The following is a 17,910-nucleotide window of genomic DNA, read 5'->3' as shown; positions in this document are numbered from 1 at the left end:
AGAAGCAGCTTTTTAGAGCTGCTTTTGGAAAGCATTCCTTTATGGCATTCATCGAAGCCTGCTTCCAGGCCGGAGTTCTCCATATAGCTAACGATCAAGGATAAGGTCAAAACATTAGGCTATGCTCTGCTGTGAATGGACTATGGCAGAACACGTTGGCTGCAAATTCTGCAAACATCCAACAGCAAATGTGGACAGCACATTTGCAATAGCTGCCAAATTCTTCCCAGGTCTGTCTCTCTGTCTGTCTGTCTCTCTCTTTCTCTCTCTCTGTCTGTAGAGAATGACATGGTGACAAAATTCATCACCTTTCCCGTCCCCGCGGATAACCGCGGGAAACGATCTTCATGTCATTCTTTAAGAAGAGAGGGAAGAATCAGAGTATAATTTGGCAAAACCACTGACCCACAAGCTTTGCTTTGAAGAATGCTGGTGTAGAAGGACCGAGGTTGAAATAGGCACTAGAAAATGACATGGGATTATTTCCCGTGGTTATCAGCGGGGACGGGAACGGTGATGAATTTTGTCACAGTGTCATTCTCTAACCCGCTTCTCCAGAATAAATATTAGACTATCAGAGCCTTGGGTCATTAAATCCTGCAATTGCTACAGGCCTAGAATTCACTGACACAGTCCTTGCTGTGTTTTAGGTGAAGAAAAATGTAGGAAGCAATTTAGTTTGACCTTAAAGTTTCTTACACAGCTAACCACAGGATACTAATTAAGAAACTTCAACACTGCAAACGCTCCTAGTACCACCTGGAACTATTTCAAGCCAGAACCAGAAAACTGGGGGTTCTTCAGAATGCTGTGCTGGAGCTATGTTCTTTTGTACACACATAAATACCTGTATTATTATTTTTTTTTTTTGGGGGGGGGGTTATTGCCTTTAATAGTCTGTTAGGTTGCTAAAGATCTTCATATTACAGTATTGATTATATTTTGCATTGTAATATATACTATATGCAGGGTTTAATTTCTGGGGAATGGTCTGGAAACAGGATTCCGCCACTTCTTTTCAGACTCCAGGACAAGGGTGTTCTGCTTTCCAGAATGCTTGTACAGTCTGAGCATGGAGCAGAATAGAAATCGCTCACTCTCCTAATCCAGCCCCACAGTTCAGTTAAGACCTGTATATATACCTGTATAGGGCAGCAGGAATCTTGCAGTTTGGGTACCTGCATAGATTCTTGATATAACAAGTAGAGAATGACATGGGGAAATATTTGTCCCCCATCCCTGCAAACCATCTGATCCCATCCGCACAAGCCTCAAATAGTTTTATACTGAACCAAGGAACAAAACCCCTGTCACCCTTCTTCTCCCCCTCACAAATATTCCCTCCACTATTGAGAAAACTGAACTCAAATTCCTACAGAATGCTACATAGAAAAATCAAGCTAACAGAATACTTCAGTCACACATGGCAGGAATAGTGTTAGGGGAGGGCAACTAGGGCAACAGTCCCCTGGTCAGAGAGAGCCCTAAGCCAGCTGGAAGCTAAAGAAGCACAGCCTGGGCTTTGCGGTTCTCAGTTATGTCTAACACCAGCTCTAGCAGGATACATATTTCAAATCTGATATATTCTAACCACAAAATAAAAAATATTTTTTTTTATTCTACCTTCTGTTGTCTAGTCATTTTATTCTTCACATCACATTTGTCTCAGGCACTGGTTTCTGTTTCCATCTGTCTATTCTTAACTCACTTACCAGGGTGTCCTGACCATTTGACATGTCTTCTTTCTCCATGCTCACCATTCATCTTCCTTCTCTGTGTATGTTCCCCCCCCCCCCCTGTGTTGAAGCATCTCCCTTCTCTGTCTCCTATAATTATCTTTCTAGTATTTCCTCTGTGCCCCATCTTCCTTCCTTCATCATCTCACCATTCTGTGATCTCCTCCTCCTGTGTACAGAATTACTCCTCTATATCCCTTTGTCCCCCCTGTCCGGAACCTTCCTTCTACATTCTTATTCTCCCCCATGTCTAGCCATCTTCTTTCTGTATCCATATACCATCCCCATGCAGATCCAGCATTCCACTTTTTGTCCCTGTTCCTATGCTCCCATCCATGCCCACCATCTCCCCTCTTTTTGTATATCTCCATGTGTCCAGATTCTCCCCTCTTACTCCCTTACACCAATGTGTCTCTCAGACTCTCCTCCCTCCCTCATGTTCAAAATTTCACTCATTCTTTCTTCCTTCATCCCCTTGGTTCAGCTTTTCTCTTTCCCTTTCTCTCTTCCTCTCTGCAGTTCCTGCACCTCTCCCCCTTCCCTCTAGCCCCCTTGCCATGGGTCCAACACTTCTATCCTATCCCTTCAGCGCTATGGGTCTGGCACCTCTTCCCTCCAGCTCCACTCCATCTACCACATGGACCCAGCACCTTGTTCCCTTCCCCACAATCCCCAGACCAGATCCAGCAATTGTTTCCCTTCCATTCCGCTCCAGCCGGTCCAGAAGCCTAAGCAACTCCCTCCCCCCTTCGCGGGTATAGCAGCAGTGCCCCCTTGTTAGTCTAGCAGTCCCCTCCTTCCCTATCACGGGACCAACAGCCCCCCACCCTGGCACCCGCCCTCCCTCTCGATGGCAGGTGGCAAACAAAACAATCCTGCGACTCTCCTGGATCGGCCCCTTCGTGCCACCCAGGGCAGGCCTCCCAGTCTGTTAGAAGCTTCCTGGGTGTTCGTTCAAGTCAACCTTTTGGGGGGGAGGTGCCTCATCTTATGCTCGGATCGACTTATATTTGAGTATATACAGCACATGAAAGTTTAGCGGCTCTTTCCCTATAATGTCATTTTCTTTTCTAATGAAAATGAATGCAGAGTTATAGTGTTACATTAACTGGGACAAAATACATTACTCATGACAAAGGACCAGCATGTATCACGTCTCGTTCTCTCATGTTGCAAAAAGCTGTACACTATACATAACCTCTCACCTCCTGCAAGCAACAAAATTGCAGCGTGAAAATAATCAGAGGTTTGTCAATTTTTAATCGCTTTTGGAACTGGGTTTAAACGGCACTGAAATTTACCACTGTCTTAATGCTCATAAATAATAAAAATTTCTCCTTCTAGTTCCTTCTAAGTCTTGGGTATGAATTTAAAGTAGCTGAAAGTTTTATGACCGGCCTGGAGCATTTAATTGTAAACTGTATGCCTATATGAAAGGCAACTTAAAAATTATTTTGTTTCACTGCGGTGTGACTTGCATACTGATGGGACATCTGGAATGAAAAGAATTTGTTTTGGTAGTGTACTCCTTCCAGGATGAGATGAATAGAAGAGGAAATTAACTTGTCTAAGCTAGAAAATGAAATTGGACCCCTGCTGTCAGCAGTTGGAAGAGAACACTAAATTGGTTCACTTTTCATTTTTAAAGCAAAACTTGGATTCTCAGCTTTGGAAGTTGAAAAATATTACACAAATTAATATTTTTATGCTTTCCACCCCCAAGGATAGGTTCTCCATCCTCTTGGAAGTTAACCGAAGTCTTGGCCCAAAACTATGGTGCATGCTACTGTATATCTGTTTTGGAGCCAAGAATTTAGGGGCCCTTCTTAACTTCTGAGGTTAATGCAAAAGTGCAGCTACATCAAGCATTTCACATCTTCTGTTTAGGAAAGTGTAATGCACTAGCTGGCCAACACTTCCACACCCACTCTCTGCTCATACCAGAAAAAGCCAAGCTACCCCCAAATCCCTACGGGGCACATTCTATAAAGGGCATCTTAGGTGTTACATAGAAACATAGAAAGTGACGGCAGATAAGGTCCAAGGCCCATCAAGTCTGCCCACACCAATGACCCTCCCTTACCTCCCTCTGTGAAGAGATCCCATCTGTCAATCCCATTTAGTTTTAAAATCAGGAACACTGCTGGCCTCAATTATCTGTATCGGAAGACCATTCCATCGATCCACCACCCTCTCGGTGAAGAAGTATTTCCAGGTGTCGCTATGCAATGTCCCTCCCCTGATTTTCCACGGATGCCCTCGTGTTGACGTGGGTTCCTTGAAGAAGAAGATATCCTCCCCCACCTCGATACGGCGCGTGAGGTATTTGAATGTTTCGATCATGTCAGAACCTTTAAATCTGGTTATTTCAGCTTTGCAAAACATCCCTTCATAAGATCTTGCAATGGTTTTCTGATAATCTTCTGCTATTAAATCACTCCAAAACAGCTGGCAGATAACTGGCACTCTCCAGAAGCCTAATTTGGAACCCTTACTCCACTCACTTTTAGATATTTAGGGATCATCATTGATAGTGGCCTAACCTTTAAGCCCCAGATCAAATGTTCTGGTAAAATCATGTTCTCATGCCCTTAAGACAATTCCATTCATTCATTCTTGGATTGTTCATCCTAAATTAATTATGATTATAGTTATTAGTAGACTAGATTATTATAACATTGCCCATGCTGCTTTTGAGGAAGCTGCAATCAGTACGAAACCTAGCCAGTCATTTTGATGACGTCTCCTTTGTTGAAACAGATACCCAAAGACCCATCAGGCCCTTTATTCCAGTACCCCTCTAATATCTTTCTTCCCATATCATCCTCTACACTCCATCCTGTATGCTTCACTCTCTGGATAACTGTTGATTATATTTTCCATCTCTTTCTTCCACACTGTCATCTGCTTTTTTTTCTACTTAGCACCTTCTCTTGGGAATTCTTTATCAAAGCAGTTATGTTTAGAAATGTCATATTCAAACTTCAAAGTTGGCCTTAAGCCTCATCTGTTTTCAATTGTCTTTAACTCCTCAGTTACTGCGTTCTCCTTAATCTTCTCTCTCTGCCTGCCTTTATTTTCTTCTTTCCTGTTTTTAATGTACTTCTTTTCACCTCTTATTTTGCATTGTTGTAAACCGCCTTGCCACTGCTTTTGAAAGGCAGTGTATTCGGAATAATAAACCAAAACATTCAAACTCTTTAAGGGCAAAATATGGGATCATATATCCCCATATTAGCTACTGGTTTAATATATGCAGCAGTTATATATTTTTTATTTTGATTTATTCTGATATTATTTTATAAACTGCTATGACTGTATACCAAATGGTAATATATAGGGTTACTAGAAGTCTGGATTTCCCTGGACATGTCCTCCTTTTGAGGACATGTCCGGGGGTACGGATGGATTTTCAAAACCTTGCACTTTGAGTTTTGAAAAGCCTCCTCTCAATCGCATTGGGCAGGAGGCAGAGCTAGAGCAGGCCTGGGGGTGGGTCTAGTGTGTCCGGATTTTACATTCATAAAATCTGGCAACCCTAGTAATATGTCAAGTTTTTATTAAACTGTATAATGTACTGGGTGAGTAAAAAAAAAAAATATATATATATATATATAACACCACTGCTAATTTACAGTTGCTCAAATAGAAGAGGAATATTTAAAGAAATGAAAAACTCTGAAAGTTCTAGAAGTCTGTACTTAGGACTTAAACTTCTGTTTCCTTGTTTTCCTTTCCCAGATTGATCTGACTCTCCTACAAAATTTTCCTTTTTTGTGTTCATTCCTGGAACAGCTTATCTTTGTACTCTGAATGACACTTCACTCTCCAATCACTTTCTCACAATAGTGGATTCTTTTCTCTGGTACACAAGCTTAGTCAAGCTGCAACAATGCAGACTCACAAGCAGAGTTGTCCAGGTGGCCCACCAGATGGATAGCTTGAAGAATTTGTCTGTTTGCTGGTGCGGAATTGTGCTCCCTTGAATATAGCACATTGGGTTCTTCCGGGCTCTTCTCCCACAGCCTCAACCTGGTTCTCTGCGATGTGGGAACTCCACTCTTGGGACTACATTCTCTTGAGCCCATTAGGGACAGAGAAAGTACCTGCATATAATTTAAAAAAAAACAACTGTTTTCATTGTACCACAGAAAGGCAATATATCAAATCCTATTACCCTTATCCTTTCTCTTCTCAGTCTTTTGTGGCTTGGGGCAGTACCATTTGGTGTGGGCCCTGATCAGCACCCAAACCCCATGGACTCTTGGCGTTCTGCCACTTGACAGCTTTACAGAAAGAGGAAAAGAAAGCTACTTTCTCACCAAAATCATTCATATAATCATTTTGCTCCTCTCCTGGCCACCACTGCTGGGAAGCTAGCTATAAAATTCCTTTGGTACTAAGGTATAGCTTTAACCTGGTGTGGGTTTGATATATTTTCAATATACCCATAATCTCCCCTACTTTTACAGAGGAGAATGCAAGGAATAGTTAAAATCTGTGTTATGTATATGAGAATTAGCTAGTTCCTGTGTTCCCTATATGGATGTTTAAGGCTGTTTTGGGGTCCAAGGGGATGGAAAGACACTTAAAATTGCAAATGGATATCCTGTTTCTTTATTTGTTTAACATGTTTATATTCCACTTATCAAAATTCCTAAGCTGAAATATAAACAGAAATTATGGAAACATTTTCATAAAGACTTCAACCCATGAATTAAATAGCAAAAATACATACATGGATCCAAGCAATGCTGAGGGGTTTGGTCTTAGTGGAGACTTTCTTTCCTATCCTAGTCCAGTAAGAAGGTAAATCGCCATTTGGTGAGGTCAGTTTAGAAAGCAATAGATTAAAATATACCTAAATTAATAGGTAAAGGGAAATATGAAGCTAAAGATAATGCATAATATTGTGTAGTTGACTTTGCTGTAACAAAGTGTCTGCCTGTTGTTTGTATTATTTTACACAGCCATGAAGGCAGATCGAAAGCGTTTAAAGACTGAGAAGACTGACTTGGTAAGCCAAATGCAACAGCTCTATGCTACTCTAGAGAGCCGAGAGGAGCAGCTGCGCGACTTCATCAGGAACTACGAACAACACAGAAAAGTAAGTGAAGAATTCAGTAACCTTGAGCCTCATCGTCTTGCATGAATCAATTTGACTACTACAGGTTATGTAATAGTTTCCAAGTTTCTTTATTCTTTGATATACCATTTTCAAATTTGCTTGTATTTGCTATAGGATGTTATTTGGATTAGCTTCATTATATCTCTTCTCTCATTTTGAATGGTACCGTTCAATTAGGCCTACTCGGCATACTGGTTTATTCACTTTTCCTAATCCCCAAAATTGCCGTTATGAAAAATATTTTGATCGATCTTTGGTTCAAATATGGTTAGATGACCTGATTCAACAATCTGCATCTTATTGCACCTTTAGAAAATTGGTTAAGACCTATTTGTTACTTGATCGATGACTGTCATAGTTTCTTATTGTAATTTTCACCATTGAAATATTGTACTGCCTTTGTGTGTTCTTTGTATCATCCCTGGAATGTCCAGTCCTTTTTATTCTGTGAACCGCCTAGAACTTTTGGGTGTTGGCGGTATAGAAAAATTAAGTTATTATTATTATAAACGTTTGTGCAGAGATATTGAGGTAAGGAGGGAATTGGCAAGTTAATAAATACATATGGAGTTTCTGTCTAAAGCAGTGATCAGTTGACTTCCAGATTAAAGTTTGAATTTTTATTTATTTATGTTTAATTCTACATGGTCTAGCACCTGATTATATGGGGACTTGGGTAATTTGGTACATATATTCTAGACATTTGTGGTTGGAAGACTAATTTATGGTTCAATTACTCTATACAGGCTTTCAGACTGGTACCCTGGAATAAAGATCATGGGTTTGGAACTCTGGAATGTTGCATAAACAAGCAAATATGGAATTTCTTCATTTAAAAAAAAACAAGTGTGTTTGTTTGTTTTTTTAAGGAGTATTGCAACTTGACATTTTTATTCTTGTCATTTTAGGCAATTTTTACACATAAGTCCTGTATTTTTGTAATATACGTATATATTGAAAATGTAATTTTAAAGTGAATTGTGACTTGTAATCCACCTTGAGTTATACCCTTGGTTAAGTGAAATATAAATGCAAAGTTTAATTTAATTCTCAAAGCATATTGAGTTTGAAGGTAAGAATATGTTTGCCTTCTATCTGGTTCATGTCATAAAAGATCTGGCCAGGATTCAAAAGACTGTATCAGGAGAGTGAGCCTTGGAAGTCCTTTCAGAGAAACTTCAAATCCCAGCCTCACAGTTTCTCATTTTTCCCAACAAGAGGAGGGAAGAGAGTTGGGGGCAGACTTCAGTAATACTGGGCAATCTGGATTGCATTAATAAGACTATGGAAATTGTAATATACTTTGCTTAAACTTCTCATGCATGTCTGCAGAAATATTTCTAAATGATTTTTCTCAGTTGTTTGAATGTGTTTTGATATGAATATACTTCGAAACCAACTATTGAAAAAAATGAAATAGGGGTATGGATGGTTGCAATCATACCTAACAGATTAATTTATTTATTTAAAACATTTTTAATCCGCCTTTATCCAAGGTGGCTCACAATATTACATACATATTTCAGAATTTGCAGAGCATAAAGATCAAATTTCAAGTTTATAAAAAATTTGTTATCCCGCCTTTTTAAAATTACAAAGAGGCTTTACAATAATAAAAAACAGAAAACAGGGTAGTACAGACACATCAAAATTAATAGCTAATTTTTATCCAATAAAGACAAAGTCTCACAAATCAAACTCACACGAGAGGAAAAAGGGTAGAAGTACAATAAGCAGAGAGAAAAGAACAGTTAGGGAAAAAACGGAAGGGAAGGAGTACTAAAAATTTAAACTGTATTGCTATAATTGCCACAGAAGCTGGGCTAGAGATCAATTAAAATGTGCTTAAAAGGATCCCATCCAACAACAAAAATCATAAGATTATACCATTTTAACTTATAAATTACATCTCAGCCGCTCATTTACTGCATTACTTCAATAACCTGCAAAAAAGATGATGTTCAGAAAGTAAAGTATTAACTCAAAAAAGCTGAATATTAGATCTTTCAAAGTGTTAAGTAAAGGTGAGGTATCTGAAAGAGTAGACATTTTGTAGGAAGTCCCACAAGGATCAAAACTTTTTGGCCTCAGTTGGGAATGTTTTTGTGGAAATGAATGGATATTATCAACTTTGTCAATGATGTGCAATTCCTCTTCCCGGTATTAACATGGAACCATGGGTTTGTTGAGAAACTAAATGAATGTATGAATTCCATTGATAAATGGATGCTGGAGAATAATTTAGCATTAACTGTAGCAAAAACAGATGTTATGATAATAGGAAGAACAGAATGAATGAGTCTGGCCACATGTTCTCCAGTTGGGGGAGTACAAGATTATAGTGAGAAAAAAAATGCATCTGGGAGTTGGCTAGTCAGTTAACAATGCAAGCACAAGTTATTCAGGTAGCATTTTTCCAATTGCATTTGTTATCTGTGAGTGATTTTCAAAGTGTTTTCAGTAGAATTGATTATTGTAATGCACTATATATCTAAGACAGGCGAATAATGCAAGCGCTGCAAATTTTGCAAAATGCAGTTGTATGAGTTTGTAGAGATGAAGCCAATTTTTAAAAATTGCACTGGCTACCAATAAAATGGAGCGTGCAGTATAAGGTATTAATGATAGTCAGGTTTTGTATTTAAACCAAGCTCTGTCCGTCTAGTCGCCCAGTAGGAAATTAAGATTGGAGAATGCCATGCAATTGCAGATTCAAACTGTGCATTATGGGATGCAGCAAAACTTTGGAACAGGTTGCCAGGTACTTTACATTTGTGCAGAGATATTGAGGAGTGTGTGGCACAGTGGTTAGAGCTACAGTCTTGGCACCCTGAGATTGTGGGTTCAAATCCCATGCTGCTCCTTGTGATCCTGGGCAAGTCACTTAATCCCCCACTGCCCCAGGTACATAGAAACATAGAAGATGACGGCAGAAAAGGGCTACAGCCCATCAAGTCTGCCCACTCTGCTTCCCCACCCCCTGTCTATGCCCTAATGACCCAATTTCCTTATCTTGACCCTCGTAGGGATCCCACATGGGTATCCCATTTATTCTTAAAGTCTGGCACGCTGTCTGCTTCGATCACCTGCACTGGAAGTTTGTTCCAATGATCAACCATGATCTACATAAGGTAGAGTGTGAGCCCACCAGGACAGATATGGTAAAATGCTTTGAGTACCTGAATGTAGACCACTTGGGCTATAAGTGCTATAGAAATACTTAAATAATCAATTTTGTAAATTAATTAAAACCCATTTATTAAGACATTCCTTTGATAAATAGCTGTATGTCTACATTATATTACTATTCTCTGCTGATGTTTGTACAATGAAAGAGTAAGTTGATTTTATTTAAATGATTTTTATCTCACCTAGGTTTTAGGGGGGGAGATAAATTATTTTTTAAATAAATATGGACATCAGGAAAGGCTTCATGAAACTCTGATCTATTGATCAGCTTTCCTCTGCAGTCCCAGTGAAATGGCTAACATGATTTATGAGTCCTTTCGCACAGTCCAGACGTTTTCTCAGACTGTGTGACAATGAGGTTTGACTAATGACTGTAGCACTGCGCAGTGAGCCTCTAAATGACCCAGGAAGTATAGGGAAGTCAGTATCTAGAAATCACAGAGTAGGCCTGAGGATTTGACAATGATGAAGGTCCAGGTTAGGAAGCTTGAAATACTTTTCCTGTCTGATAGGGTAGTTGAAGGACTTGAGAGGAATAAGCTACTTTTGTCTTTAAATTAAAATTTCTCTTCACTTCTCTGGAGCATAATATTCCCTGGAAATGAGGTGTTCCTTTACATGCTGTTAATTATTCTGAGATCATACATCTGAATCAGCTGATTGCTGCTGTTTAAGAGACCAGTCCTCAGAAATCAGATCCATTTGCTCCTGGAGCTGGGAGTCCCACCCTATCACAGAGCATCGCCTACTATACGGCTCGGGGTGTTTGCATGTGTATGCTAAGTTTCAAAGGGTACCGTGTGATGCTTGTCTGAGGACTGGTATGGTAATAAGTGTGCTGTAAGAATAGGGTGAATCCCTTTGCGTTTAAATTATAAGGTCCTCACTCTGCCCTGGCACTAGTTATGATGACATATCCAGGTAGTGGAGATATTAACAAAATATAATAATTTATTCTTATATACCGCCATACCAAAAAAAGTTCTAGGCGGTTCACAACAAACTGGACAAGTACATAAAATACAGATGAAATACAACAGATTGGAATAAGAGAAACTTAACAATAATGAGTGAAATGCATTTACAATATAATGCGGTTAAAATACATTAAAAAAATAAAGACAATGCTGATAAAATACCAGCTTAACAGGCAAAAGAAATGCATCTAATATGAATAAACTGAATCTAAACTAATTAACAGTTTAAAAAAGAATGCAGTTAAAAAACTAACCTAGAAAAAGGCAGCTATGGTCAAAAGAACAATGGAGAAAAAAGAGACCTCAGATAATGAATTTGCTCCATATTTCATTACATCTAAGTCCTGTAGTAGAGTTTAACAAAGTCATTGGTCTCTCAAAAAACCTCCACTCTTACTTCATATACATAGTCACATAAACCAGGTACTTATCTTCATAGTTGTCATAGCAATTAAGGACAGTCGATCACAAAGTGCAAATTCCTCTTCAAACACGAGGGACAAAAGAAGAAAAGCAAAAAAGCTTTAGCCAAGCCCTAGGTGGTGCCATAAAAAAGGATAGATATGGAACTTTTAGTGGTGACCTCTAAACTTAGAAATCCCTTTAAAAGTTCATACGTTATGGGTCAAACTAATATAATATGGGCTGCAATTAGGATTACCATATCAGTATACCAAAAAATAAAACCGGTTCATGTGATTTAATCTTGTGATTAAAATTTTTAATCAATGTGTAGCCTTAGTTTCGAGACATTTACCATTATCAAATGACTCGTTTTGTTCAATTGTAACCATCCTTTCTCTTCCAAACTTTAATTGGATTGAACAAATTGTGGTTATATTTCCTTTCTCTTCTGCAAGGATCCATATACTCCTTTTATTTATTTATTTATTTATTTATTTATTTATTTAGTTGGATTTATATCTCGTCCTCCCAGAAGAGCTCAGAACGGGTTACAAGTTTCCATACATAATAAAACATAACAGGGTATAGTAATGTAGAGCAGTGTTCTTCAACCGCCGGTCCTTAGAAAATTCCTGCTGGTCTGCCAAGGGCTAGCAAGTTCGAGCTGAAATTTCCTGCCAGCACGCACAGGGCTAGATCATGGGGAACCTCCGACAGTGGCTTTCTCCCCTCCCAGCAGCTCTTGGTACTTGCCAGCGCAGCGATTCCCTTTGGCAGCCTTGGGGCTTTTGCTGAGTCGCGGCCCGCCTCTGATGATGCAACTTCCTCTTTCCTCAGAGGCGGCATAACCCATCAAAGGACCCAAGGCTGCCTTAGTGAATCGCTGTGCTGGCAAGTACCAAGAGCTGCTGGGAGGGGAGAAGCTGCTGGACAAGTGAAAATAAAGAGGCAGTTGCTACTGGACCTGGAAGGAGGGAGAAGGAGAGATGCTGCTGGGAGGAGAGGAGGGAAAGGAGGCTGGGAAGCTGCTGGACAAGGGAAAATAAAGGGACAGCTGCTACTGGACCTGGAGGGAAGGAGAAGGAGAGATGCTGCTGAGGGGAGGAGGGGGAGGGAAGGGAAGAGAGTTACTGCTGAACAGGGGGAGGAGGGAAGGGAGAAGGAAAAAAGGAAGGAAACAGCTGGCAGGGGGATTAGAGGAGGGGAAGGGGTCTGGGTGGAATGCAGAAATCCGATGAGGGAAAGGGGAGAGACAGGAATGAAAAAGTAGAGAGATTGATGCTGGAAAGAGGGTCAGCAGAGAAATAAGCAGAGAGGGACAAAGATGCCAGATCTGGTGTAGGAGAGATAAAAATGAAAAGAGCAGTGAAGCTGGAATGACTCGTGTAAAAAGGGGAGAGGGGCATAGAAAGAAGACAGATACCATATGGAAGTGGGAGAGAGCAGACAGTGGATTGAAGGGCAGATGCTGGAAGAAAGAGAGTGAAAAGAAGATGAAAGCAAAAACCAGAGGCAACAAAAGGTAGAAAAAAATAATTTTATTTCTATTTTGTGATTATATAACATAACATAACTTTATTTTTCTATACCGCCTTAATCAAAAGAATTCTAGGCGGTTTCCACAAAAGAGAAAAACTGGACAATCAGTGAAATACAAAATAGTAAAAAATGAATACAACCTGTTGTATTAAAAAGACATTAAAAATTTTAAATTGATAGGATAAGATTAATTATGTTTAAAAAATAAATATAAAAGCACAGATTAAGAGATGTTAGAATATATCAGATTTGAAATATGCATCCTGCTATAGCTGGTGTTTGACATAACTGGGGACTGCAAAACCCAGGCAGTGCTTCTTTAGCTTCCAGCTGGCTTAGGGCTCTCTGACCAGGGGGCAGTTGCACTCCCTTAACATTATTCCTGTCATGTGTGACTGCGGTATTCTGTTAGCAGGATATTTCTGTGTAGCATTCTGTAATAATTTGGCTTATTCAATTTTCTTGATAGTAGAGGGGATATACGTGAAGGGGAGGGGAGACGGGGGTTTTGTTGATCCTTGCTCTGTATTATTTGTATTTATAAAATGACAATTGTACAGAATATTGTTTCTTTTTATACTTTAATAAAATACATTCAATATAAAATCATAACTGAGGCTTGTGCGAATGGGATCAGATGGTGGCGACCGAGCTCGCGGAGATGGGGTGGAAACGGGTTTTTGAAATTTCAGTCCTAGTAGTTTGCCGGTCCACAAAATAATTCTTTTATTTCCACTGGTCCATAGGTGGAAAAAGGTTGAAGAACACTGATGTAGAGCATAGGATGAAGTTAAGAGGTGATAGGCTCGGGAGTAATCCAAGGAAATACTTTTTTACAGAAAGAGTCTCCTGGAAGAGGTGGTGGAGACAGAAACTGTCTGATTTCAAGAAAGCCTGGGATATGCATGTAGAATCTCTTAGAGAGAGGAAGAGATAATGGTTACTGCAGATGGGCAGACTGGATGGGCCCATTTGGCCTTTATCTGCCATCAAGTTTCTATGTTTTTAAGACAGTATATTATAGGTCATGACATGAAGGGACAATATATAGGGGAGCATGATAGTAGTCAAAAAGCATGTGTTTCATTTTGTTTAATACTAATAAACTAATGGCATTATTTAATTTTATTCTGGTTTTATTGGATATTTCATACTATATATTAGTCATGACTGTAGTTAATGACTTCCTTATGTATCAGATAGTAGAGGTGGCTTAAGTTATGCTCTGGCTTTTAGCAATACATCTGTTTTTACAGAGAGTCTCTGCATCAGCTCACTTGACATAGGATTCTTATACTTTGTCAAATTGTTGTGGCTTGTTAGATTGGATAATTGATTGATGGAGCATTTACTTGTTTCCAAGGAGCAGCCAATTCACATGCACAGCTGTTACACAGTAGGTAATGAATTTACCAATATTAATGGCAACTCCTGCTATTGGCTAAGAAAGACAATTTTCTGGTTCTCTAGAAATATTCTTATTCCAGTTACCCTTGAGCTTCTCTACTTTTCCATCTGGATCCAATGTACTCTTTGACCGCACTGTCTCCAGAACAAATCATCTGAATAGATTTTTTTTTTTTTTTGCAGTTCTACCTGTATAGAAGTTTATGATCATTTTATATTAAATTAGAATGCATGACAGTTTTAGTAAGCTTTCTATAAAAAGGATTCCTATTCTTTTTATCCACTTCCTTTCCTAGATTTTTCTTAGGATAACGAATGCCATGGTTTAGTTTTCAAAAGTAAATTAAATACTGTTGCTATGAGAGATACAGGGTTAGGTTCCTGCTTGCATTTTGTACAGGCAATTAAAAAAAAATAAACTACTTTATGCTGAACCAAATGCTGCATACTGAATACAAATTAGAGAATGACACGGGGACAAATTTTTCTCCGAACCTGTGTGAACTAATTTTCCCGTCTCTGCAAGTTCTTTTCCTGTCCCTGCCCCATTCCTGCAAGGTCCGTCCTCATCTACACAAGCCTCAAACACTTTAAAATCATAAGTGTTTGAGGCTTCTGCAGTTAAGGCAGACCTTACAGGAATGGGACAAGGATGGCGACAAAACTCACAGGGACGGGAGGGAGAAATTGAGTTCCTGTGTCATTCTCTAATACAAATTGATTTTCAGTAACATTAAAGCAGCAACAGTTACTAAAAGAAACATGCACAGAAAACAGTACAGGAAAATAAAACAGCATTACACATCAACAGGAAACATTTTTATATAGTAAAAGGCATTAACTAGGATCCTCTGTTTGAGGGAGAGGGAGCAGTTCTCAGCTCCTGCACAGTAGGAGACTCCAGCGAAAGAAAGAGCCTGTTTTAAAATGGAAACACGGTATGCAAGGCGATTTGCTGGTTACATCTACAGTACATCTCCCAGATAATAATAACTTTATTTTTATATACCACTGGATTTTCAGCTGTCTTCACTCTTGCACTCATTTTGACAAGAATATTAAGGAGAAATCAGCAGTATTTGATGTGTCTGTGATGCAAAAGATTTCAGAAATCGTGAAGGCAAGGAATGATTTTCTGTGAGGCACATGCCTTTATGGGGAGAGAGTTACATTATAAACATGTACTTGCAAAGCTGTAGCTTGTTTTAAAAAAAAAAAAAGCCTGTATACTTGCCAAGGATTAGGATATATTATTTTTAATGGGAGCCGAATGTTCCATAATTACCCACCGAACGTGATATCCCCAAAGGTTTATGGTTATCTTTGTGGGAAAAAACACTTATTTGACTAAATGGGCAAGCTGCCTACATATTTTTCTGCTGTTTCACTAGAAAAACTTGACACACAAGTTACCCCTGAACTGGAATTTTAATGGGTCAAAGGGCACCTTTACAGATTCATATCAAACCCTCATTTCATGTGGGAAAAATGTATCTCCTCCAGCAACCTTTCACATTCGAAATGGATGATCTCTTGAGGTTCAGAATAAATGTTTGCTTTGGGAGTACTTATATAAGCCCTTTTTGCATGTGAAACAGCATTTTTAGGTATATAGATGCTTATACATACGTACATGCATAAAAGGTACGTGCTGTCGACAAAGAACACATACATTTATGTGGTATATGCATAGAAATTTCTGTAGGTGGAGGTTGGATGGAATGGCAAGATAGGTGCGTATTTTATAATATCCATGCACATATCCACCTTTAACTGTACAAGACAATAAGATAAACCATACTTGCTCAGATCAAAGTCTATATGGCCCAGTGTGAGATAGCAGATGCCACTTATGGTTTGTTTTTATCTTTTAGCATTCGGATTTGATTTTGTTTTATCATTTGGGACTCCTGACGCAGGCACCGTGTCGAGTCCATGTTTTGAATCATATAATTTGCCATATGTTTTAGTTTATTTGCTTATATAATTTATTTACTATTAATAAAGAAAGGTTTGAAGACCAGGCACGCTCTGCTCTTTCGTTTGGATTTTGCTGCTTAGTGTGTAGAGACGACTTTCTCCTCTGTGGTTGCTGCTCCTATATGGCCCATGCACATGTTTCTTCTGGGTCATAAGTACCTTGGCAAATCCCCAAAAAGTAGATCGTATTTCTCATAGTTAATTTCAAGGGATAAACACTGCCTTTTCTGAGTTTATCTGGCTAGTAGTTTTATCAAATCAGACAAAAAATGGTCAAATACCAAAAACATCGAGTTTAGATTTAAAAAGAGGTATCATGTAAATGCAGATGTTTGTAAATCAAGTGTTAACAATGCTCGATTTCAGAAATAATCTCAATTATCAATGAAAACTTTTTAATGCCTTAGTAAAAGAATATCACTTATTTAGAAACGAAACTGGCTGGCTTCTGGTCATTAATTTTTTTTTAAGTGCAAATACCAACAGAGTTGAGGAGCAGTAGACTAATGGTTAGGTCCTGGGGAACTGGGTTCAAGTCCCACTGCAGTTCCTTGTGACCCCTGAGCAAACCACTTAACCCTCCATTGCTCCAAGTTCAAAAAGTTTGATTGTGAGCCCACTAGGGGCAGAGAAAGTACAGTTTACAGAAATTTCTAAGCGGGAACCAAGATTGTATAAAATACTAAGCTAAATGCAGACATAGACGAACCTGACAAAGGAGGGAAGAGGATTGAACAACAATTTTTTTAAAAGAAAAGCAACAATAAGGGTTACAACAATAGGATGGGGGAAAACAAGTGCAGCAAATCATATTTGAAATAGATAAGAATGCACGAGTGGGCAAAATAAAGGTTGGCAGGACCCTAACCTCCAGGTTTAGTTTTCAAACATCCCTATATAAAAAGGCTTTTCAGGAACTCTTGAATCTATCTAAAACAGATAAGAAGGGAGGGAGTTCCATAACTGGGATGCAGTAATTGAAACTATCTCGTTGCTCCTGGTGCCAGTGATCTTTCATGAGGGTACAGATAAGAGATTTTGGTCAGTCGAAGAGGGTAGATGGTATTTGTAGTCTGTCTAAAAATAAAGGAAGATTTGTCTGGCAGATGTTAAATGATAAAAGAGCACTGCATATGTCTAGTAGCATTATAGAAATGGTTAGTAGTAGATTCCACAGGGTGGGAGGAAAATCAAAAATTTCTAATGTTTTCTGGGCTCCAACTATAACTAGACTGATTATGTGTGCTATGAAAAAAAAAGATTGATTATGAAGCAGAACAGCATCTGGCTCTCTTGATTTCTTCCAGATCCTCTTAAATACATAAGCATTGATCTAATGGGACAGACCAAATTAGCCAATCCAGGTCCTAAGAACCTGGCAGCATCCCAAAATGTAATAGCTTATCCCAGGAATAAGTAGTGAATTTTCCCCAGGTTCGCCCTGGTTTGAGTTCGCACATAAACTAAGCATGCACAGAAGTGTCTGTGTCAGTGACGGGAAAGCAAGCTGCTGACTGCCTTGTTGGTGAGGCAGCACAAGTGTGGGGGA

General features: G+C 39.1%; 1 protein-coding gene across 3 annotated transcripts in view; it reads left to right on the top strand.

Annotated features, from left to right (window-relative positions):
- KAZN (kazrin, periplakin interacting protein) overlaps positions 1 to 17,910 on the top strand; it is a 455,715-nt gene that overhangs the window by 408,985 nt on the left and 28,820 nt on the right. For all 3 annotated transcript variants that reach the window (XM_033921359.1, XM_033921358.1, XM_033921360.1), the window contains one exon: positions 6,707 to 6,843. In XM_033921359.1, coding sequence (XP_033777250.1) covers positions 6,707 to 6,843 — 137 coding nt within the window. The remainder of the gene's footprint in view (positions 1 to 6,706; positions 6,844 to 17,910) is intronic.

Source organism: Geotrypetes seraphini, chromosome 15 (assembly GCF_902459505.1).
Source record: "Geotrypetes seraphini chromosome 15, aGeoSer1.1, whole genome shotgun sequence".
In the NCBI taxonomy this organism is placed as follows: domain Eukaryota; kingdom Metazoa; phylum Chordata; class Amphibia; order Gymnophiona; family Dermophiidae; genus Geotrypetes; species Geotrypetes seraphini.
This window is presented reverse-complemented; position numbering and strand designations above follow the sequence as displayed.